Source organism: Mauremys reevesii, linkage group 8, assembly GCF_016161935.1.
Source record: "Mauremys reevesii isolate NIE-2019 linkage group 8, ASM1616193v1, whole genome shotgun sequence".
Taxonomy (NCBI): Eukaryota; Metazoa; Chordata; order Testudines; family Geoemydidae; genus Mauremys; species Mauremys reevesii.
In genome coordinates this window covers 16,088,051-16,113,686 of record NC_052630.1, presented here as the reverse complement: position 1 = coordinate 16,113,686, position 25,636 = coordinate 16,088,051, and the positions used below count along the sequence as shown (strand labels likewise).

Sequence of the window (25,636 nt, the reverse complement as noted above, 5' to 3'; positions counted from 1 at the left end):
CATGGACTTAGTATGCATGGTATTTTTACAAAAGCAAGCAATTTTAACAAGCAAGCTTTAAATTTGAGTATGATTTACCTAGTCCTGGTATACAATAGACGAGTGTTGCCTTGTTAAGGGTTTAATGGCCCAGTAGCAGGTAGCATTTACGGTAATAGAAATTAAATGGAATTTAACACTGCAAAATGCAAGGTCATGCTCTTAGGGACTAACAAGAATTTTTGCTATAAGCTGGTGGCTTATCAATTGGAAGCAACAGAGGAGGAGAAAGACCCTGGTGTATTGGTTGATCACAGTATGACTATTAGCCACCATGCAGTTGTGAAAAAAGCTAATGCAGTCCTAGGATGCATCAGGCGAGAGGTATTTCCAATAGAGACAGGGAAGTGTTAGTACTATTACACGAGGCACTGGTGAGACCTCATCTGGAATACTGTGTGCAGTTCTGGTTTACCATGTTTAAGAAAGATTAATTCAGACTGGAACCAGTGCAGAGAAGGGCTATTAGGATGATCAGAGAATGGAAAACCTGCCTTATGAGAGGAGACTCAGAGCTTGCTTGTTTAGCCTAACCAAACAAAGGCTGAAGGGAGATATGATTGCTCTCTATAAATACATCAGAGGGATAAATAACAGGGAGGAGGAGGAGTTATTTAACTTAAAGCGCCAGTGTTGACAAGAAGGAATGAATATAAACTAGCCATCAACAAGATTAGGCTTCAGATTAGACAAAGATTTCTAACCATTAGAAGAGTGAAGTTCTGGAACAGCCTTCCAAAAAACCTAACTGGCTTCAAGACCGAGCTTGATAAGTTTATGGAGAGGATGTTATGATGAGATTGCCTACAATGGCAACTGCTAGTAGCAAATATCTCCAATGAAGGGATGCTAGATGGAGAGGGCTCTGAGTTACTACAGAGAATTCTTTCCTAGGGATCTTGCCCATATGCTCAGGGTTTAACTGATCCCCATATTTGGCATTCAGAAGGCATTTTCTCCCCGATCAGATTGACAGAGACACTGGGGGGTTTTCACCTTCCTCTGCAGCATGGGCACTGCTCACTTGCAGGTTTAAACTAGTGTAAATGGTGGATTCTCTGTAACTTGAAGTCTTTAACTCATGATTTGAGGTCCTCAGTAACTCAGCCAGAGGTTGTAGGTCTACTACAGGAGTGGATGGTTGAGGTTCTGTGGTCTGCAATGTGCAGGAGATCAGACTAGATGATCATGATGGTCTCTTCTGACCTTAAAGTCTTATGAGTCTGTAAAGGCTACTCTAAAAAAGTTTTGGGAGTACAACTTTCAATTTACATTGTAGTATTATGTTTCTGGTTTTCAGACTTTCTTCCACACTTGTTACTGAAACACAGTTTTTCATTTTAAAGTCTGATTTGATAAACCTTTCTCCATAATGCAAAATAATGCCTCAGGGAATGCTGAAAAATGAGAGCTATTTAAAACTTCAACATCTTATAAAATCATGACCTTGTGGAGAAAGTAAATAACGTATAGAATTATGTAGAAGCAGCAAAGAATCCTGTGGCACCTTATAGACTAACAGACGTTTTGCAGCATGAGCTTTCGTGGGTGAATACCCACTTCTTCGGATGCAAGTAGTGGAAATTTCCAGGGGCAGGTTTATATAAGCAAGCAAGAAGCAAGCTAGAGATAACGAGGTTAGTTCAATCAGGGAGGATGAGGCCCTGTTCTTGCAGTTGAGTGAAAACCAAGGGAGGAGAAACTGGTTCTGTAGTTGGCAAGCCATTCACAGTCTTTGTTTAATCCTGAGCTGATGGTGTCAAATTTGCAGATGAACTGGAGCTCAGCAGTTTCTCTTTGAAGTCTGGTCCTGAAGTTTTTTTGCTGCAGGATGGCCACCTTAAGGATGGCCAGGGAGGCCACACAATAGCAGATCTTAAGGTGGCCATCCTGCAGCAAAAAAACTTCAGGACCAGACTTCAAAGAGAAACTGCTGAGCTCCAGTTCATCTGCAAATTTGACACCATCAGCTCAGGATTAAACAAAGACTGTGAAAGTGTTATTTACTCCTTCTCATAACACAAGAACTAGGAGTCACCAAATTAAATTAATAAACAGCAGGTTTAAAATGAGCAAAAGGAAATATTTCTTCACACAACACACCCGTGGAACTCCTTGCTAAAGGATGGTGTGAAGGCCAAGACTACAACAGGGTTAAAAAAAGAACTAGATAAATTCATGGAGGATAATTCCATCAACGGCTATTAGCCAGAATGGGCATAGGTGGTGTTCCTAGCATCTGTTTGCCAGAAGCTTGGAATGGGCAATAGGGGATGAATCACTTGATGAATATCTATTCTGTTCATTCTCTCTGAAGCACCTGGCATTGGCCACTGTCGGAAGACAGGATACTGCGCTATATGGACCTTTGGGGCCATTCTTATGTTCTTATATTAAGTAATTAATACAAGGAAAAAATCCTAATTAGTAGTTGCAGAACATATTTAAATTCACACTCCACTTTATTCCAGATTAACTTTTATGTGTAAACAAGACCTAAATATTACAGTATTTTTGTATTGATCATTTTAGTAATAAACCTTTGTTTTGGATAAAGCTATATTTTTGTGCTAGAAATAGTTGGCTGCCTTAGCTGTAGATGAGAAGTGTAATGAGACATGTATTTTACATTTCTTATTATTTTAATCTTAAGAAATATTCTCCAGCCCATCAGATTTTTTTACCTGGAGCCAAGCAGTTTTAATAGGCCCAAAATGATGTAGTGAGGACAAGGCAGTAACAATCTCCAGCACTCCATAGCTGTTGAACATTGAAGGTTTATTGTTGTCTGTCATGCTTTGCTGCTTCAGAATTATTGCAGTTATAGATAGCACAGCTTTTTTAGTCCAATCTTTAGCTTGATTAATGTACTTTTCTTCTTATAACACGGACTGCAATCTGTCAGTTGTGGTGCTTCATTTCTGTTATCCGAAGGGAGTCAAATAAGTGCAAAATAGGTTAATGAAGCTGTAACAAATCAGAACTCAGGTTACAGCTAGTGTTGCACTGTCCCGTAAATCTATCCCATTTAACTTGATTAACAGTAACTGTCATTAAACATAAAAATGGCATTCAGTGACTAAAAGTTAGTTTCTCATGAAAATGTGCAGATGCACACCCTTGAAGTTCCAGGTGCTGTAGGTAACTTTGTGAGATTCAGCAAAATTCATCAGTTTTTCTTTATTTAAAGTATAAATCTGTAAATAGGAGTTAAACATTAGTTTTATTTTAATTTAGTGCTTTGAAAACTTCTATTTTTAAGTCAGAAAAACAGAATTACATAGCAAGAAAAACAAAAATGCTTGCAGTTGAGGCCAAATGAAAAATTGAAAAGCAATACAGAGTTGAGAAGTGTTTTGTATTCAAGAAATGTACCACTATGTGAGCACACAATCTGTTTTTGGTTTTTGTTAACTTTTAAAGTAAAACTTTCCAGTTCATTTTTAAATTGCATTTATTAGCAGGAAGCAATGTTCAGTATGACTTAAAGACTTAGGCCGAAGAAAAGAAATCTGACAAAACATTCCACTAGCCAGTAGGGATGTCATGTATAGAGAAGTTAAAGGAATTATTTGCAGGAAGATAATGATAGTATTTTTAAAATTAAATGAGTTTCATGGATTTGTAGTGAGAAGCATGTAAAGAACTACATGAAGGGTTTCTGATGCATTCAAGTCCTATCTAGGCTCAGTCATCTCCCTGTTGTTGTTCAGCATCTGTGTAAAACCATTGGGAGAGCTATTGAAACAACACAAGTAGAAGTTTCAGTGGAATTAAGAGAGACAGCTCTAAATTTTTACAATAGATACATGCAGGTGCCATCTCCCAGTTCTCTTTTCTGCACTGACTACCTATTGAAAACTGTTCATATCAATCTCTGTCCCCATATTCAAATCCCCCCATGATGACTGGATCCATTTGCCTTAGGGATTGTCTCTCCCTCTGTGATCATGACTAAGGCTGCGTGTCTGTCACAGAGGTCACGGATTCTGTGACTTTCTGTGACTTCTGCAGCCACCGATGCTGATGCAGTTTGAGTGTGGAAGTGGGCTCAGGGCTGGAGCAGGGGGTTGAGGTGTGGGGCGGTGCTAACCTTGGGAGTGGAGAGGGGAACAGACTCCCTGAAAGTGGCTAGCATGTCCCTACAGCTCCCAAAGGGGCCAGGGGGCTCTGCACACTGCCTGCACACACAGGCGCCGCCCCTGCAGCTCCCGTTGGCTGGGGTTCCCAGCCAATGTGAACTGCAGAGCCGAAGCTTGTGGCGGGGGCAGCACTGGGAGTCCACCTGGCCTTCCCTCCCCCTAGGAGCTGCAGGGACACGCAGAGCTGGGTAGCCCTTCCCTGCCCCCCTCCCCCCGCACCAGCAGGAGTCCTGGCCGTGCGACTGCCTGCCCCCCCAGCATTAGCAGTGCTCCTGGGCCGTGCGCCACCGCCCGCCCCTCTTCCCCCCAGCACCAGCGGGTGTTGCGGGCCACCCCCCGAGCACCTGCAGTGCCCCAGGACCTCCCCGCAGCCCCCCAATCACCCGCCTCAGAACACTCGTGGCCCCCCAGCCCAAGTTTTAGTTAGGAGTATTTATAGTACAAGTCATGTTGTACAGGCCCTGAATTTTTGTTCATTGCCTGTGACCTGTCCATGACTTTTACTAAAAATACCCATGACTAAACGTAGCCTTAATCATGACTTCCCCCCACTAGCTTTTTGCAAAGGGTTTACCACAATGACAGGGCTGAAGAGTTACCCAGAACTTTATTGGTAAAGAAAAGAGAAGGTAGAAATGAGTGAAGAAGTTAGAACAGAGAACTGAAATTGAAGAACAAAAGGAAAAAAAAAAAAGAGGAAGATTCCAAATAAATAAAACAGCAGAAAAACCAAGCAGTACAGGGGACAGTCTTTATGGGAAAGTTTTTTGGAACCCTGGATTTGCATCTTTGACAGAGTTACTGGTGTAGTGGATGAGGGGAAACAGTAGACATGATATATCTTGATTTTGGGTAAGATTTACAATTGAGTCCCCCAAGGCATTCTCCTAAGCAAACCTGGGAAATATGGTCTAGATGAAATTACTATAAGAGGGTGCACAACTGGTTGAAAAAGTGTACATAGATTAGGTATGGTTCATTGTCACACTGGGAGCTTGTATCTACTGGTGTCCTACAGGGATAGGACACCAGTAGATACAAGCTCCCAGTCAATATTTTCATTAAAGACCTGGGTAGTGGGACAAAAATGTGCATATATATTTTCAACTGACACCAAGCTGAGGGGGATGACAAGCACTTTGGAAGACAGGATTAAAATTCAAAATGACCTTGATAAATTAGAGAATTGGTCTGAAATCAACAAGGTGAAAGAGCAGGGCTGGCGCTTCCATTAGGCGACCCTAGGCAGTCGCCATGGGCACCAGGATTTGGGGGGCGGCATTTTGTGCACTCCCCACGGGGCGCGCGGGAGCTTCCGGTTCCGCTCCCGTCACGCCGCTGAAGAAGGACCTTCTGACGTACCGTGGAAAACAGCGGCAGGCAATTGAGCAGCTCAATGACTGCCACTGTCACCTGCGGCATTTTGGCGGAGGGTCCTTCTTCGGCGGCGCGATGGGAGCGGAACCGGAAGCTCCCTCGCTCCCCGTGGGGAGCGCACAAAATGCCGCCCCCCGAATTCTGCCTAGGGCGCCAGAAGGTCTGGCGCCGCTCCTGGTAAAGAGAAATACAAAGTACAACACTTAAGAAGGAAAAATCACACCTACAAAATGGGGGATAAGTGGCTAGGTAGTAGTACTGCAGTAAAGAATCTGGGAGTTATAGTTGATCACAAATTGAACATGATCAAACAGTGTGATATAGTTGCTAAAAAGGCTAATATCACTCAGGGGTGTATTAACAGAAATGTCATATATAAGACACAGGAGGTAATTTTCCTGCTCTCCTTGACACTGGCAAGGCCTCAACTGGAGTATTGTGTCCAGTTTTGGTAGTCACACTTTAAATAAGATGTAGCCAAACTGGAGAGAGTCAAGAGGAGAACAGTCACCAACGATAAAAACTTTTTCTAAAACTTTTACAAGAAAAGTTTAAAAAAACTGCATATGTTTAGTCTTGAGAAAAAGAGGCTGAGGCAGGCCCTGGTAACAGTTTTCAAATATGTTATGGGTTTTTATAAAGAGGATGGTGATCAATTGTCTCCATGTCCACTGAAGATAGGACAAAAAGTAATGGGCTTAATCTGCAGCAAGGGGAGATTTAGGTTAGATATTGGGGAAAACTTTCTAGCTGTAAGGGTAGTTAAGCTCTTGAATAGCTTCCAAGGTAAGTTGTGGAAGCCCCCTCATTGGTGGTTTTTAAGGACAAGCTTGACAAACACCAGTCAGGGATAGTCTAGGTTTCTTTGGTCCTGCTTCAGCACAGGGCACTGGACTAAATATAAATAACCTCTACCTTTCAGCTGTACATTTCCATGGTTTTTATAGTTCACACCTTGATGATTACACAGTAAAAGCTCACATATTTTAGTGGGTGTTTGTGTATTTTATCTATTTATCTATAAACAGAAGTCCTGGCCCTGTTGAAGTAGGTGGGGATTTTTGCCATCATTAGGAAAAAAGATTTGACCCACAGTTATAAGCAGCTGAAAATAGGGGTTTATGTTAAGAAGTGTTGGGCAACCTTAATTGTAGGTGTTGCTAACATTACCACCTTTAAAAATATACATGGGGACAGTAGCACAACCTATTACACTTCCCCATTATTATTATTTTTTCGGATGCTTATGACTTTTGCCAAATTTTAACAATTTGGACTTAAATTTTCTTTGCCAAGTGGCTGCCTCAGGCTGAATTTATTTTTTAACGTTGTTTTGCCCATATTAAGAAATTCTGACAACCTTTTCTTTGAAAAGCTCTAGCACCTACACACTTTGCTATAGAGACTTGAAATACAAGTTAGAGATGGTGGCAGCTTTTGTGTCATAGATGTGCTTTGACTAAAAGATCTACCCAAAATTTGGCCAAGTTATAGGCCTTTGAATAATCACAGTAGACTTCTTAGATTTTAGCAGCGAAATTCCCTGAAGATTTCTTCCACACTAAGTATGATTCAGCATGGGGCTGAGCAGGACTTCCCTCCAATTGTAGTTCTAGGCTGCTGTGGGCCATGCCAGATCCAGGCACCTGAAATAAGAGCATCAGCAACATTAATTCTGGGATTTCTTAACTTTTCAGTTCTTGATTTTGCAAACCTAATGTTTTTTTGCAAACCTAATGTAGTTTTTTGTAATGTTCTGTATTTATTTATTTATTTATTACTTGTATTATTGTGGTGCCTGCCCCAGTCGTGGATCATCACCCTGTTGTACAGACGCAGAACACGAAGACTATGGTGGCCAAAGAGCAAGTGTGAAAAATCGGGACGGTGGTGTGGGGTAATAGGCATTTATATAAGACAAAGCCCCAAATATTAGGATTGTCCCTATAAAATTGGGACATCTGGTCACCCTAACAAAGACTGACCATCTTTGTCTAAACTACAGTCTAACACGAGAGACATCAGATACATACAGACTTACAGGGGGATACAAGAAAACAATGAGATGTGCCTTTAGAAAACTAGCAATCTGGCATAAGACCACAAAGCCTATGATGCATTTATTTCCAGTACAAAGAAAGCATGGCAGCCAGATACAAAGCAGTATCATTCGTAGGTTTCTCTTGGCAGTTTGTAACCTTCTTGAGGTGCAAGGATGAAAACTGCTTGTTTGAATGCTTGTGGAAGTGAGGCTTACTCTTAAAAGTGACTGTGTAAATGGCACCTTTTTATTTGAGAGGTGATTCCTGTCCTTTCGTAAAGTCTTATCTGCTCACCTTTGTGTTGAGAATACATATTTTGACTTGTGTTAGAACAAAACCTCTATCATAGCTGTGCTGCTATCTCACAATTCATCAACAGAATTGTTACCCTGCATTCTGATTGTATGCTCAAAATCAAACCTTCAGTTATATGTGTGCAACCCCATCAAAGACAGGAGCAACTGATGTATATTTAGGAGTTTGAGCTCCAGATTTCAGGGTAAATTTGCTGGGCTGGCAGTTGTGGGGTGGGGATGCCATTATTTTAAACTGACCACATTTACTAGGGAATTACTCAAAGAGAACAAGCCTGGGAAGCCACATTGCCATCTGATGGAGCATCAGACACCAACAGAGTATAAATACACTTTCACGTTTTGAAGCACACGTCTACATACCTGACTGCTATCCTAATGAGTGAACAAAATCTTAATGCAGAAAAAGTCTGGATGTACAAAGGTGATTGAGTAAAAACAAATCAGTGTATTTTTACACTGCTGAATTTAATTGATAATTTTCCCCAAAAAGTATCATGGAAAAATGACTACTCTTCTTCTAGGGTTCATTATATTTAAGGAGTTGAGTAAACTGATTGGCTAAACAGAGCTAAAGGCTTTTTAGAATACAAACAGATCTTTAAAACCGAAGGAGAAAATATTAGAAGTATATGATGCAACAGATAGAAAATCTTGCTGTTTGACTCCTCACTGAAGTTTCATAGTTTTCATTTTCATTGTGTTTATTTTTCCTACTGAACAAAAATGTTCTCTGACCATTGTAATCCTTCCTACATGATTTGTCCATGCCAGAATGAGTATTGGTGGCAAATTGAGCTAAAATAAGAGGCAGGTATTGATTTCAAATGTGAATTAGCTGACTAGCTATGCTATACTAGTAAAGATGTATGGATTTTTGTCAGTAAAGATGTTTATCCCAGACTACCACTATGCTTATTGTTAAGCATTTCTTCTGAAAAACATAAATTAGTAATTTGTCTTAAAAGTGAACAGCAAACATTTTGTTCCCTCAGAAGATCCCTGCTTAGACCATTCCAGATGAGAAAAATACTTAAACTGTATTTCTAAAAACACAGCAAAATTAATCAAAATAAACATCTAAATATCTTCTCCACTTTTTAGCTAAGATCAAATACAGTCTGTTTATTGCTGATATATCTTTTAATAAGGTGCAGTTTCTTGCACTTACAGGTTAATTTTTTTCTCTTTCTAATATGATTCCGTCCCACTATGATAATTTAAGCACTGAACATCAAGGGCCAACTTTTCAGCAAGACTCCTATATTGAGTGCAAATTTGACCTTATTTGCTTGTTAAAAAGGCCACAGGAAAGTATTTGTGGGTGCATTTTTGTACACAACCTGGAATTTTGGACTTCAATTTTCTTGTCGCAACCAGCCATAAACATTATAGAAAATGTGTTTTTACAACTTACTAGAAAGGTAGGTTATCAGAATAAATGGAAAATTATGGGAAAATTGTATGTAAAAGGAAGGGAAATAAACATCTCAGACAAGACAACTAAATTTTGAAGACTTAAGTGATCCAGCAGATTTCAAATATTGGGGGGCATTGCTTTAAAAAAATGATAAATTCTGCTGGGTTTAATAAATTATCCTGTAGGCCTGACACTATTATTTACATTCTTCTCACACCAGTGTTGGCACATGGCAATAACTACATTCTTGAATCCCTCTTTGTCATTAACTGCCGCATCCATCTGCTCTGTGGCACTGAGATAATCTGTTCTATTCTGCCCTCCCTGCTAAGGATGATTCTTAACGTTTCTCTTGGGTGCCCTTGTTTCGTCTCACCAGTTGGTTTTCTCTTGACAGCTGTAGCATTATTTATATCTTTTTTTAAGTTCAAAAACTTGAAAAAAATTGACATTTCCAGTGCCCTGAGTGAGTGCTATGGAAAATGGTCTCATTTTCCTTTCAAAAACTTGAATATTCAATTAATATTTTCAAAAATGGCTAGTGGGGAGGGAGGGTGGGGTGGCGGTTGCCTCTCTTTCTGGGCACCCAACTGCGAACACATTTTAAAGAAGCTCAATTTTTTTTTTAAAGAGGGCAAGTGCTCAGCATTCCATAAGTATCAGGCCACTTTAAGGTGTCTCAAGTTGGAATCCCAGAAATGGAATCGCTAGAGTGTGTCCAGAAAATTTAGGCCATAGTTCCCATGTTGTACTAGTGATGGATATTCCTTGTCTCTGATTTAGGTAGACTTTTTATTTGGTTATATATTGGTTATGGTTTTGTATTTTTAATTTAAAAAGTGTTTAGAACTGTGTCCATGAGCATACGGGATGTAAAGCTCAGCCTGCAGATTTTTCCTTTTCTTCCGCTTTCAGTTTTATTGCTGTTGATTTTGTTTTTGCTAGTGTCACAAATGTTTATTCAGATTTAGCAATCAAACAAGTAAAAAGTACAGTATGTGAAAGAAAACATTTGCGTATGCATAATGTATGATATTGTGTATTGAAAATTCCAGGAAGGCAAAATTGTTTCATTAATGTCAACTGCTGAGACAGTAGTAATTTTTAAACTTATAAAATGGGTAATTTGTTAATTAATTTAGACCTGAGACTAAGTATTAACCTCAGGCCATCATCTTTATCCATTTAGTTTGTTTGCTCCGTAATCTGTGCCAGTGTATTCTATGCATCCAAAGAAGTGAGCTGTAGCTCACGAAAGCTCATGCTAAAATAAATTTGTTAGTCTTTAAGGTGCCAGAAGTACTCCTGTTCTTTTTGTAAGCAACTGTAGCTTGTGGGAAGTAAGTCAGTGATAACTATTCCTGTTTACCAAATTCTGCTATAATGTAAAGTTCTGATGTTACTAACCAAATGGGAACACTATATATCAAATCAGGTTTCAGGCTATAGCTGCTGGCTTAATCTTGAGAGATGCTGAACACCTACAAATGCCATTTAATTTAATGAGAAGGTTGGGAACTGAGTACCTCTTGAGATTAGGCACTAATAAAGGTATGGTATGCTACGACAGGAGAACATCTAGAGAAAATATTTTTTCATTCCAGATCTTTAATATGACTGTGAATGGAAACCCCCTACTGATTGGGGCAACACTTACAAACAGTCATATTGGAGTCAGTCACTCTAATCCTCTTAAACACAATCCTCTTAAACAGCAGAGACAGTAAAAGTCTTTGGAAACAAATCAGTTTTAATAGCTGTAAACTGAAAAGAGACTCTAATACTTGGGAAACCTCTGTAGTTGTCACAGTGATGTTCTGCAGTTTGTGGTCAAGAGACCAGTTGGTCCATCAAACAATATCTATATGAAGACATGTCTGTGTAAACATTTGAGAAACCCTATACTATGTCTTACAGAAAATACATGTTTAAAAACAGTGTACTGTAAAAAGTACATTACCTCAACATTCCTCTTTTTCATGGGTAATATTTGCATGTTGTTATAGGCAGGTTGCTTGACACTTTCCACTATAAAAGATCCTGTTTTGAGTTGCTTATTGTTTTGCCAAACTTTCACCGTTTATGCTGAAATTTTCCACGACAGGTGCCTGCCTTGGACTGAATATTTGTGAAAAAATTTAAGCCAAAATATTTTAGTCATTTATGAGAATGAGGCTAGGGAAAATATGCTGTTTTGCCCATATTAAAAAGTTCTTAAGTCCCTTTCTTTTAACATCTGTTATGCCGTCTGGAATAGGGGCTTGAAACTTGGGAAGTGGGTGGCCATTGTGTCAGGGATGTGCCTTTTGTCATCACTGTGAAAATATGCCCAGATTTGGCCAAGTTGTAAGCCTTTGAAAAAGTCACACTTTGCACATACGTCATAGAGACTTGTGTCCATTTTAGCAGTTAAATCTCTGAAGACTGTCTTCTCTGAGCATACATGAGCCTCTCTTAGTGCTGACCAGATTCTGCATGCGCCCCCCCTCCACACCCCCCAGCTCTTCCATATAATGGGACTGTGCATGTGGATGCTCCAGACCAACGTTACAGGGGCAAATCCAGACTTTCCCTCTTATGGCTGCTCCCAGCTGGTTTGGATCTGGGTAGAGCCAGACACTGGAACTGAGAACAGGGAGCCTCTCTCTCTCCTGAGCTCTCACTGAATCCCTCCTGGCACCCAGGTATCATGGAGAAGGACGTTCTTTAATTCAGTTAATGAAGAAATAAAAGCCAGACTGTGGGGGAGGGGGAGGGAGAAGGAATAGATTGAGACATGGAGTCTGGTGAGATTGGGGAGCAGGGAAGAGAGAAACTGGGACTGAGAGCTGGGAGGAGAAGGGGCTAGGGCAATGAGACTGAGACTAAGAACTAGTGGGTGGGGAATAGGGTTTGAGGAAGGGTAGACATCAGACAGGGAACTCAGGGAGAACTGGGATTGGCTTCACAAAGAAAGTGGGACAAGGAGCCTGGAAGGTAGGGGGAGAATGGGAAAAGGAGCTGAGGGAGAGAGGGGATATGGCTCTAAGATTAGATGAGGAACCTGGAAAGGGAAACAGCTGGGCAGTGGGGTGGAATCAGACAAGTAGTCGGGAGGGGAGAACTGAAACTGTCTGGACAAGGACATTGGGGACAGGGAGTTGGGGCAGGAGTGGGGAACTTGGGACTGGCTGGGCAAAGTTCAGCCTGGGCACTAAATGAGGCAAGGGTCCCATGAAAAAAAATAGTATGTAATCATGTAAGTAAAGACTGTATCATAATGTGCAGGGAAGAGGATGGGAGCAGAAAATTAAGGTGGTATATGGAACCTTTAATTGTGGTATCTCCTAACTTGTGAGTGCTTGACCATGCAACCTTAATAACATTCTTTCAATGTAGTTTTTTGTGTGTAATTTTCTTTAGGATTAAACTGTGATTAAAATGGTTGAAAATTGTAATGTGGTAATTTCTGAAACTATTCTAAATAACAAATAATTAAAACATCTTTTTGGGATTACCCATAGCTAAGTTTGCAAAATTGATTTCCATTATTTTCTCCTCCCCATCTCCTGCTTTTTTATGAAGTTATTTATGAATATTAATGTCTCCTATTACTTTTACAACACAAATATCTGTACACTGGAAGTGTGCCATGCTTGATGTCAGATGAAAAGATGAAAAATGCATTTTTATTTTTTTGGGAGAAATTGAATAAAATCTGTTAAACCATTCTTGAGATATTGAAGAGTTAGGAGAAAAAAAATACTTTCTTGATTGTAAAAGATTATTGTAATATTTCCCTTAAAAACTCACAAAAACTGGCATTAAAAACTCGACATGAATAATACTGTGTATTGAGGAGAATGTCCATGACGCACTAGGAAAAACAATGCATCAGATAACCAAGTTATAAATGAGAGAACGAGTGACTCTGGGCTTGTCTACATTACTCTCTGGATCGACTGGCAATGATCGATTCAGTGGGGGTCAATTTATCACGTCTAGACACGATAAATCAACCGCCGAGCGCTCTCCCGTCTCCGGTAGTCCACCAGGGCGAGAGGCATAGGCGGAGTCAACAGGAGAGCGTCAGCCATCAACTTACCGCAGTGAAGACACTGCGGTAAGTGATCTAAGGACGTTATTCACATAGCTGAAGTTTCAGAGTAGCAGCCGTGTTAGTCTGTATCCGCAAAAAGAACAGGAGTACTTGTGGCACCTTAGAGACTAACACATTTATTTGAGCATAAGCTTTCGTGGGCTACAGCCCCACTTCATCGGATGCATGTAGTGGAAAATACAGTAGGAAGATAATTATATACAAAGAGAACATGAAACAATGGGTGTTACCATACACACTATAAGGAGAGTGATCAGCTAAGGTGAGCTATTATCAGCAGGAGAGAAAAAGAACTGTTATCTGATACATTTTCTAATAATGCATTAGTTATAATCAAGGCACTAGTTGGCATGGAGACATAATAAAATTATCCACTCATATCACATATCCTTAAGTTTCGTTCTGTAGACATTTAGTATGGTAATGTAATGTTTTAAAAAGTAATATCAATTTACTTCCAATATTCAGTGCAAGTAACTTGTCTGTCCTTGGCAAACTTATGTTACCTACAGCGTAAATACGTACAGAAATAAAATAATTGAAAAGTTACTAAATTTAAGACTGAGGTTTTTGAATAACTAGGCAGGCTCTGTATTATGTGTTCATTTGCCGTTCATGGCATATCAGACCTGCGCTTGTGGCTTCTTTTTATATCGTTGTACGCTTTCAAAATGGTAATTGAGACAATTTCTGTCATAATCCACAATTCATAATCATCTGGACAATGGAATGGACACAAATGAGAAAACAACCGTCTCTCATTATATCTATGTTGTATTTTATGTTACCCTGCAGTGGTGGTGAGTCAAATTATAAGAGGACAGAAATTATGTCCCTCCCCCTCTTAGAAGTTACACAAGTGGCATTATTATGTGCTGTTGGTGTATCTGTGGGACTCCTGTATGGACCAAGATGCAGACTTCAGAAAAGAATTGTCTGTCACTTCATTTCCTGTACTGCAAAAAATGTACTAAATAATCTATATGGTCGGCAGTCTGCATTCTGGGGAGTCAAAAGGGAAGCAGGAGACTCAGTTACTTGTGATACACTAATAAATAGTCTTTCTATTTTAGAGCTGACATCTCTGTCAATGTGATGCTTATGCTGTTTTTATCTGGTATATCATATGAATTTTATTTACTGTTTAATTACTGCAGCAATAATTTGTTTGCAGGAGGATTGCCAGAGAAAATTCTCCTCTCTTGCCCAGTCATCCCCCAAAAATGTTTTCCCTGGCTCTGAGTATTCGGTAGCATCCTATTTATAAAATACAGTTTTCCTTTCTTCTGTGTGTTTTCTGTAGTTTATATATTCAGCATATGATAAAGTGCCCAATCCTGCAAACAGTTAGTACTAAGTGGGGCTCAGTACGATGAGAAGTCTCATTGAAATCCAGTGGTCAAACCCAATACGGTTTGCAGACCCCACATTAGTCTGTCTTCCTTGTTCTGCATCTCTGATACATTAACGTGACTTCTCCTTTCTTAGACATCTCTGATATAAATCAGTTTACAACAGGGATTTAGCTTTCACTGATGCAAATTTTTACAAAAACCTATGAAAAAATATTTTAAAAGTTGCCAGTGACTAATCTAAAGAAAAAGAAGCATTCCCTGTGTGAGCAGCACTTCCTATCTTAAATTTTTTGTACTGTCTAGATTCCTTATTTTACTTAATTTACACGTAATTTCTAAAATCTTCCCTAGCTCGAAAAACGAAGAAGAAGATCAAAGGAATTCAGCAGTCCAATGTGACAGCAGCGAGGGATGCTTCTGAAAGTCCAGTAAGCAAGAGTATAGTTCCTGCGTCTCTGCCACAGCTAACCCCTACCCTGGTTTCCCTGCTGGAAGTCATTGAGCCAGAGGTTCTGTATTCAGGCTACGACAGTACGCTACCTGACTCAACATGGCGTATAATGTCAACTCTCAACATGTTAGGAGGACGGCAAGTGGTAGCTGCGGTAAAATGGGCAAAGGCAATACCAGGTAATACAGAGATGTTTCGTAAAAGATGTCAGTTTTTGTCCCAAATTATAGTCTTTTATCTTTTATTTTGACCGTTTCCTTCAATACCTTTCTGGACTAACTCTCTTATTGATTAATATCTTAGATAAATTATGTTTCAAATACCTATCAACAATACAGACATAAAACAGAACCAAAATCTTTTTGATTTCTTTGGATTACAATTTGAAGTTAAATTAGGTTGGACTCTTCAGTCCCTGTGTGAAAAATATACACACCACATGAACAGTTTTAAAAAAAACTCTAACAGAAAAAGAGAAGTGTCCCTGGGTCTGTTTCCACAGCAGTTTCAAATGTAGTGCTTCATTATTAATTTTTAGCAAGAGGGTTCCCATGATTCAGGGAGCAACCCATCTGATCCCCTTCTCCTTAACTGAATTGTCCTGTATCTTTTTGTCTCCATAGCCATTTTGTCCTCACGCTTCCTCCACTCTGCCCATCCTTCCTACCTTAATGGGAACAGTCATTGCCATCTCTAATCCAGGGCCAGGAGCAAAGCCTGATATTCCATTTTGTTCAGGCACCATAGCTGCTTCCACAAAATTTGGGTGTATTACATGGGACTTTTAAAGGAGAATTGCCGATATGCCTCCCATTTGTAGAATCAGTAAGGCTGCTGTATTTACAGTTTGCTTTGGCTTTCTTTCACATCAGGAAACAGGTAGCTCAAATGAGTCCTTAGATTCTGACATCATGCATAGCACCCTATTGCATGGTCCTCGGACAGACTGAAATGTGGTGCCGTTGAGCATCTGGGAGAGCTATAAACAGGAAAACTGTCACACCTGCTTCTGCTGTATTTAGCTCTAGGCAGTGGTATTAGCCACCCTTTCCCATAAATAAATCTAAAGAGTGACGTACAATGTACACATAAGTAAAGATGTAATGTAACTTGCCCTCTCCTTTTACACGATTGTCTCGCCGTTTTTTGAAAATAAACCTATTTGGAGTTGCAAGAAAAGACTAGATTCCAACATTTATTCTGGAATAGGGAGATTGAAATGTCCCTTATGGCTTGTCTACGCTGGGAAAATAATTTGAATGAAGTAAAGGTGTTAGCATCCACACAGCAGTTTTGTTATGTTATCTATTTCTTCGATAAAAGTGACTTTATTAAACACTTAGCTTTGGAAGCACACTTTTTATTCTGAATTAGTGTGTCCACATGAGGAACTCTTCTAGTTAATTTCCCCAGGTAGACAAGCTTAAAAGCTTACAGAAGATGATACTTCTTGAAAGGCCACTGTATTATTTAATAATATTATTATTACTACTAGTAACTGTTCTGATCATACCAGGCCTTTTTATCTTCCTTTTCTTGATCAATCTATCACTAAAGCTTTTCTTCACAACAGTCTTTCATTTTATTGTGTTTGTGTACTTCGATTTCTTGCACCCTGCAGAAATCATAGTAGTCCTCCATTTGAGATATCACAGTTAGTTGCTGTGGAAATGTTTATGATGTCCAGAGGACTATTGCCTCAGGTGGGAAATAAACAAGGCAAGCAGTTGGAACTGATAAGGAACAAAGATAATTTTGTTAGCCCTAGTATCGTTAGTTAACAATAAAGAATGATTAAACAAATGTACAGAAAATAAGATGAGCTGAAGTTTTTACATCAGAGGAATTTTGCCCGAGCAGTGTTTGAGTAAGGACCTCGGGGTTTGACCCAGTAGTTTTGAAATGAGTTCTAAACAGTATTACTAATGTCTTTTAAAGTAGCAATATGGAGGGGGTTTTCCTACCTTCAGAGGTGCCTGCCTTTCTTTTGAAGTAGACCAGATTGAGAGGCTATATAATTTGGGCATATTAATTCACCAGATATTATCATTTTAAACATCTTAGGGAAATAGAACTGAAGTGACCTTTTTGGGATGTCAAGTATCTGCTGACGTTAAATAAACTCAACTTGAATATAAATTTGATAAGGACTCAGTGTGGCAGAAAATCTTGTTAAAAACAGCCAGGGCTTGACATGAGCTACCACTGTACCATTAAAAGCTACCAACATTTTAACTCTGCTCAGGGGAGCAATTTTAAGATATAACACGTTTCTTCATTATTTTTGTTGGCCATGTTCATTCTGTATATTGCTATAATGTTACAGGCAGTTAGTGACGATGAGTAATGTGGTACATATTCTATGATTTGTGACTACTGTGTAAAATTACTGTTGAATAAGAGGCAGTTTAAAATAAAGCCAGTGGACTTCAGTCTGAAGTTATTGTAATATTTACACAAGACAGTTGAACCAGTTTTGTCTGCTTATGAGGAAATAAATTAACTTAATTAGTCATCATTTGTAGGATATTTTTCAGTCATCTTCATTTCCAGTTACATGGAAAAAAAATTTCTTAATTTTTAATATTATACGCCCTTCTGATTTCTGTAGTACTTTTCAAGCGATTTCGAAGTGACACTCACTATTCCAGGAGGAAACAATCACCTGGAGGTTAAGGGTGTATATGTACTCAGGAATAATATATAATATTTTTTAAAAGTAAGGTATAAATGTTATCTTTTCTGCTACTTATCCTTTTCAGTGCATTTCTGTATTCTGTGTAATTAAAACTGGAGACGGCCACAAATTCAAAGCAGCTCAAGAATTCAGTTATGTTAAAGACTTCCAAAGTCTGAAAACTGGCAAAGAGATTGTGACTATAACCACATTAAGTTGGGTCCTATGGGTGGGTACTTTTTCATCTGTATAGGCAAAAAAAAATTAGGCTAATGAAGGATTCATTACAGTCGTATGCTAAGCAGCTGAATGTAATCTTGGTAACTTTAAAATTATGCTGAAGTTTTGTATATTATTTTGATCAACAGCAACAATTTGCAGGTAAGAAACACTGTGTTAGTTTTTCTAATCTCCCATCTTCATCTTCCCTACCACCACAAGTGCAGTCTGTTTTTTCTCAGCATACAGATGCACTTTTAATTAGATCAGATTATTTAGCATCTAACAACATAAAATACAGAAGTAGTTGATTATATCTGTTCGTTGCAGTTCGACACACAATTTTGATGTCTTCAAGTTTACATGCACCACCGCAACTAAAGAAAATAATATGAAACACATTTTAAAATACTGCTGTTTATGAATAACACTTTATTTGTACTGATTATTTGTTTGATAGATTTGAAAAGGAGCAATTCCTAAGGATGACTTGTTCACTGCCTACACTGTTATATTTTGTATTTTTTAGGTTTCCGAAATTTACATTTGGACGACCAAATGACCCTTCTGCAGTACTCATGGATGTTCCTGATGGCTTTTGCTCTAGGATGGAGATCATATAAACAGTCAAATGGAAACCTGCTGTGTTTTGCACCAGATCTGATTATTAATGAGTAAGTAGTGCATGAGTCATTTCCCCATATGCCAGAGCTGTATTAAACTCCCTGAAACATTTTTCTGCCATAAGAGTATTTTTAATGAGTAAATCCTACTAATGTATGTCACTAGGTAACAAAATTGTGCAAAGAATCACTGTACTGACATTTTGCCTGCAAATCAGTTTCCTTTTAGCAACATGATATGTATGCTTTTAAATCAGTCAACTGAAGTAATGGTCTTTTAGAACTAGCTGAAAGTTTGTTTCTGTGTGGGTGAGGGTGGGTGGGTGGATGGATGGATTCTATTTTGTTGATGCACCTGCATTATTCATTACAATAATTAGTTCTAAAGGTTCAGGAAAAAATGATGCTAACAGGATAGTTCTCTTAAAGTTCTTTGTTGAAAAAAGAAGACTGGGAAATGGTATAAACGCCTAAATAATAATACTATCATTGTCACTGACCTGATCAGTTAAATCAGTTGGTGGCATTTATGGGACTGTTGATCTAGTTGCTGGTATATAGTTAAAATGTTTGCTCAACTTGAACCCATTTTAAAAAAAAAAGAGAATTTTACAAAACACAATTTAAAGAATTTGTGTAGCTAATCATGTTTCTGTGTCACCCTTATCATACAAGTAGGCCCATGGATGGCTGTTTGTAATTCCACAACTGTTCTGTTTCAAACTCCTTAATAGGAATCTACTGTAAAACTGCAGATTGCAGAAAGTCAGTTTATAGACAAATCATCTGCCCAGGATAATGCTCTTTTCTAACCAGTTTTATCCATTTTCAGGAAACATTGGTGGGTTTTTTTGTGCATTTTTTTGAGTACTTTGCTAGAGCATTTGGACTTTTTTTCTCTTGCACTTATGGGGCTTTATTCTCTTCTGATTGTTTTTGTGTAAATTTTGAGCAAATCCAGTTAAGACAATGGAGTTACACTAGCATATAACATTGGTCTAGAAGAGAATCAGGCCCATACCATATATAGGGGGGAGGGATAGCTCAGTGGTTTGAACATTGGCCTGCTAAACCCAGAGTTGTGAGTTCAATCCTTGAGGGTGCTATTTAGGGAACTGGGGTAAAAATCTGTCTGGGGATTGGTCCTGCTTTGAGCAGGGGGTTGGACTAGATGGCCTTCTGAGGTCCCTTCTAACCCTAATCTTCTATGATACTATAAAGATAACATAAGGCTTTAATTCTAACTTGTTTGTTTTTGATATTTTGATGATAAAATGCAGAACAAAAATTGTTGTGGTTTTAAAATCAGATTTGGGTGTACACACTAGCTTTTATTTCAAAACAAATGTATATGTTCTGTGGGTACATGTTTTCAAAAGACTTTGTCTTTGTAACAGTTCCTATAAGTTTTTAAGTCCACTGTAGCACCTCTCAAACTCAAATAAGACTTCATCTTCTTGGTGTGTCTAAAGATATTTGTGTTTTTGCTTTTTTAGTGTTTAGTTTGAATACAGATGAGCTGTCTTGTAAAGTGTGGCACATTGGTTTTAATTTTTTTAAAAGAGGGTAAAAAATCAAGCCATTCACTGAAAGTCCATAATCATGGAAGGGGAAAAAACTAGTTGGGTAGGTCAATGGGGAAAAAGGGTAGAAAACACATTAGTTACTCAACAGATTAGCATGGCTTCAAGGTAGGCTATTTGGTCAATCAAGTAAATCAGTTTAACATAATATTTATGTATTTTAAAAACTTATGTATATTAATATTTTCATCTTAATGGTTCTAGAGAGAAGCATAAAGAGAGATAAATCACAAAACCAAAACAATTTCCAAAATATACTGTTTGAAGGCCAGGCCAGAAACTATTAGGAAGGCATGATAGTGGTCTGACACACATCCGTTCTGCTCTTTTACATTAGTGAACCCGTTTATCCTAATAAGTTGAGAGTGTTAAAAGTTTCTGCCACTAAAGAATTTAATTAAGTTCTTGCTTGCCTCTGCCACATGACCTTAATCTTCCCCTGGGTTAAGGGGTGATAGGACCATTTCTTAGATATTATGGTGAGGGAATGCCATGTAGGTATCTAATAGATTAATAGTAACTATGATCAATAGTGTTTGATTAGCACTGTGTACCTTCAAACACTAATTCTCCCATCCTCTCTTTTTAGGTAAATAACATAACAGGGGTAGAGCCTTTTTTCTATAGAAAACACAATTTTGTGCATTGATGTCAAACTGTATTGTATTTAGTTTTAAATAAAACATTTTGGGAGTAGTGCTCTCTACTGAATTGTTGGACTCTTCTGAGGATGAGATTTTAAATACTTTTTTAAAAAAAATTTTAACTCTTTCAGATGGGTTTGAGTCTTGGTGGATTAGTGAACTTGAGGAGGAGGAGGTTGCTTGTGTTTGATAGAAAAGGTAAAGCACAAACAAGGAGGCTGATTTAAGAAACTGTGTGCTGCTGCCCATTCATTACAGTTGATTAAAACCAATTTATGACTGATGTATATGTGGTATTTCTGACACCATTTGGTTTCTTCTAAACAATGCCAAAATATTCAGAAGTTACAGGACATTCTGTAACTTGCTTGCAAGGCTGATAGATCACTGCTCTGTGCCGTCTTTCTACTTTAGATGGAGCTCAGTGAGACCATCCCCTTTAGCTCACCTTTTAAACCTATTTCTTCTACGAAGTAGAAATTGTCAGAATAGTCTACAATAGTTCTTGCAGGTAATCTTCCATTGTGGCAGCTCCAGTGATACCTAGTACAGGTCTCAGGCATTCTTACCATCAGGTTGTGTAAACCTGTCCTAAATTAACTGGAGGCAGGATATGTATTTTGTTCACTAGCCAAGGAGAAAACAAATTACAGAACTCCTATTGCAGCATATTCGCACCTAATTTGATTAAGTCACTTTCTCTGTTGTATTCCCAAACAAGAAAACAATAAGCTTTAGAGCCTAATTTCCTGAAGTAGCGAGCACCCCCAACTTCAGTTCAAGGCAAGAAGAGCTGCAGGTGCTCATTACTTTTGAAAATTAGGCCCTTACGCACATGGATTTCAGAGGTGACATCACTATGCTAAAATAATGCCCAGGATGAATGTGAAGTCAAGATGAGCCAATCGTATAATAAAAACATCTGATCTTAGCTGTTTAAACTAATGACTCTGAGGATGAACTATCAGGGCACTAATTTATTTGCTAGCTTGCTTTTTCCAGTGTGCGCTGTTACTTTTTATAGATTACAGTATGACTGCTTGTTGGTTGCTTTTGAGCATATAAATATTTGTCTTTCAGGACAAGAAAATAACTTGAATCTGCACTATAGCTTTACTTTTATTAGTCACTTCAGCTTCTTTGTTGGTTTTGTGCTTCTTTACTGGTTTTGTCTTCTTGTGGGTTTTTACTCTTGTTACAATATATTTTGTGACATTTTAATTAAAAGTCTCTTGAGTCACTTGATTGTTTGAAGCAGTCTGAAAAATAACTCTTTGAGGTTGTTGGCCAGAACAGTCCAAGAATCAGTTTAACCATTCGCAGACTTAAAGTAAATGTGAGGGTTTACTATGAAAAATGTGAAATAGGCGTCTCTTTTATTCATGAACTCAAGCACCATCCCCTTTATGGCATACAAACTATGAAATATTGGTACATTGAGGGTGCTCAAAATGTAGAGCCACTAAACTTTTTTATCATTATCACTATTTTAATGGAAATATTTTGTAAAGGGCTGAAAGTGCCAGTGAAGCTATGAAAGTCAGTGTGCTTTTGCTCATTTGTATGACTCTAATTTCTAAGTTTTGATTTCTAATCCTGGCTTTACAATTGGACTTTGTGCCCATTGCATAAGAGGTTGCACTGCTTTACACGGTTAAAGGCACCCTGTACTGGGAGTTAGAAAATCTGGATCCTCATCCAGATTGTGCCACACATTTGCTGTGTAGCCATGGACAAAACACATAAGGCCAGATCCTGCACCATTGAAGCCCATGTGACTTTTGATTTCCCTGTGAGAAGAAGTGGCTTCTTAAACCGTGCCTCAATTTTCCCATATTTAAAATGGGTATAATATCCACCTCACTGGGGTGTTTTGAGACTTGCTTAGTGCAGTTAAAGTACTTTCAGATCCATGGATAGAAGGCACTGTAGAAGCAGAAAATATGACATTGTTAAAGAATTTCTCTCCATTCCTGTTTTAGTTTGCTGACAGGAGCCAGTAATCCTCTTATTTTCTATATGATTAGCCATTTGTGTTTCAAATATCTTTTCATGTGCACATTCCATTTCATTTTTTGGTGTAAATATTTGTCTTGCCCTTTGTAAACTTTTATCATTCCTTTTAGTAATTATGTTGTAAAAGCCTTGGATTTTTGCCCTTCTCACTTTGTTTATATATTAAAATATTTTGAATATGTCTTTGTTGAATAGCTGCAACCTTCATGTGGTTGATTATTCTGATATTATTGTTAATGGGATTAACACCATCTAATGTGCACAAAATGCTTTACCTCTGAAAGCTGCTGTTATTTAATATAGTGCTGTAAATATGCATAAAGCTTTACAGACAAGCTTTACAGACATTTTACAGACAGAAAATATGCATAAAGCTTTACAGACAATTATATTCTGTAGACAGAATATAATTACCAAAGCTAGAGATTTTGGCTAGCACATCGGGGTAATATCCGTATACCTGCAAAAAATTCCTTGGGATTTTTAAAAAACACAAGTGACCACAGCCTCCTCTTTACATGGGACCCAAAAGATGACACCGACTGAAGCATAGCATCCCTTAATACCATGTTGGGGCTTTGTTTTCAGTACTAACTCAAAGGGAAGACTACTGTCTGTTGAATCACTAACACCACTTTCTGTTGAAGTTAGGGATGTTTTGAAGGTCTCTTATCCAAGTGCGAACCAGACTCAACCATGCTTAACCTATGTAATAGAACAGACTCTCAATCCAAGGCAAAGTGATAAGCTTCATTTGTTGGGAGAACCAGGTCTTAACATTTCCAGACATTTTAAATTAGTTACCTAATATTTAATCCTTTGAAAATGAAAAGTACAGTTTAGTATTATCAAATCTCTCCATAGTGTAGCATTGATAGCTCAGTGGTTTGAGCATTGGCCTGCTAAACCCAGGGTTATGAGTTCAATCCTTGAGGGGGCGATTTAGGGAACAGGGGTAAAAATCTGTCTGGGGATTGATCTTGCTTTGAGCAGTGGGTTGAACTAGATGAGGTCCCTGATATTCTATGATTGATTTAGCAATTTTTAGTATACTGTATAGTGGGAGAAATGTATTAATTGTTCTTTGTGAATATTGCTGTTTTAGGGTGTGATTCTGAGAGTTGAAGGCACTCAGCACCTGTGAGGAGGTGTTCAGTACCCAGTGAATCGGGCACTTAATCATTGTTAGCTGTGGTAACAGGATCATGTATCTAGTGTTTGCTCTGACTATCTCCTATTTAAGCAAAATGGATTAGGAGTAGACTATTTCAATGCAGCAACACAGGCATTGGAATTCTGCACCAGAACTCTGACTTCCCATGCAATGTTGCAGAATTCTAACAAGAAAAGAAAGATTAGGAAATAGGAGCTGCTTGAGCATTCCATCTCAAGGCATGCAAATAGCCCACAGCATTTCCATACTCCCATCCTTTTACATTGCACAACATTTCCCACTGGCAACAATAAAAATAATCATCTGTCTTTGGCCTCATATATGTTTAATTTCAGACACAGACAAATTTTGATTCATTAGTTACTTTCCCTACTTGAAATAGAATTGTCTGCCCCTTTCCTTGATCCATATCATACTAGATTAAATTAATTTCAGTAGATAGTCCTTTTCTTTTAGCTGAGTATTGCATAACTGAAGATTTGGCAAGATCTTGCGGGGCTGTTTGGACTCACCCACATGGGATGGATTATATTTGTTCAATCTTACAAAACTGTGTCAAAAAAGTTCTTGTGATAGATTTTTAAGACTCATTACAACAACAAACATACAACAGTTTTCATAGAATATGGTGTGAAATTATGATTTTGAAGCACTTATGAAAGTAATGAAAAGTGTTTTGAAGTGCCCTTCACCCAAATATTTCTAGTTGATAAGTGATGTGACCCAAGTCACAAAGGAAATCTGTTGCTGAGCGAGGAATTTTTGTTGGCTCTTGATTCACAGTTCCAACCTCGAAACACTACATCATCCATGTACATATTACTTGAATTTTACAGTTGTTGCAACACTTTTAATCAGAGATTGATTAGAGGAGGGATCCTATTTAAATGTATATTCCCCAGGGCAGAGGGACTGTCTTTATGCAAAATGCAGTGTAAAAATTATTCATAATGTTTTAAAGGTATCTGCACAGTTGCAGTTTTCAGCTAGAAATATCTGGTATGAGAGTAATTTTTTACATTTATTTTACTGCAGTTAAGCTGAGAAATCTGAAATCCGTATTAACATACTTTCTCCCTGGAGCTCAGTTTGCACTCAGACAACATTTAAAAATGGTATGTTTATTGGCAGTGCAAGTTATTAACAATCACACTATTTAAATAATTTGAAGTTATTGATTAGGACATCATCAAATCACATCTTTCTGTATCATCCCCTTACAGCAACATGATAGAGCTGATCTTAAACTATTTCCTGTATAAAGTCAATACCAAAATTTGCTGCAAGAGTAAAGCACAGGAAAAGTTACTAAGCTGAACTGGCTTCAGAGAATTTAACAGTATTTGATATTACTCTTAGCATATTATCAAGTGTGTGAATTTTGGGCATATCAAAAATTGCAAAATAATACCTAATATAAAGAAAAAACACAACAGGATTTGTTTAGCTGCTTTTTAACTA

At 38.3% G+C, this 25,636-nt stretch overlaps 1 protein-coding gene across 5 annotated transcripts in view; it reads left to right on the top strand.

Annotated features, from left to right (window-relative positions):
* The window catches only part of NR3C1 (nuclear receptor subfamily 3 group C member 1), a 148,667-nt gene that overhangs the window by 108,642 nt on the left and 14,389 nt on the right, over window positions 1-25,636 (top strand). For all 5 annotated transcript variants that reach the window (XM_039484193.1, XM_039484191.1, XM_039484195.1 and 2 more), the window contains 2 exons: window positions 15,140-15,418; window positions 18,665-18,809. In XM_039484193.1, the coding sequence (XP_039340127.1) occupies window positions 15,140-15,418; window positions 18,665-18,809 (424 nt within the window). The remainder of the gene's footprint in view (window positions 1-15,139; window positions 15,419-18,664; window positions 18,810-25,636) is intronic.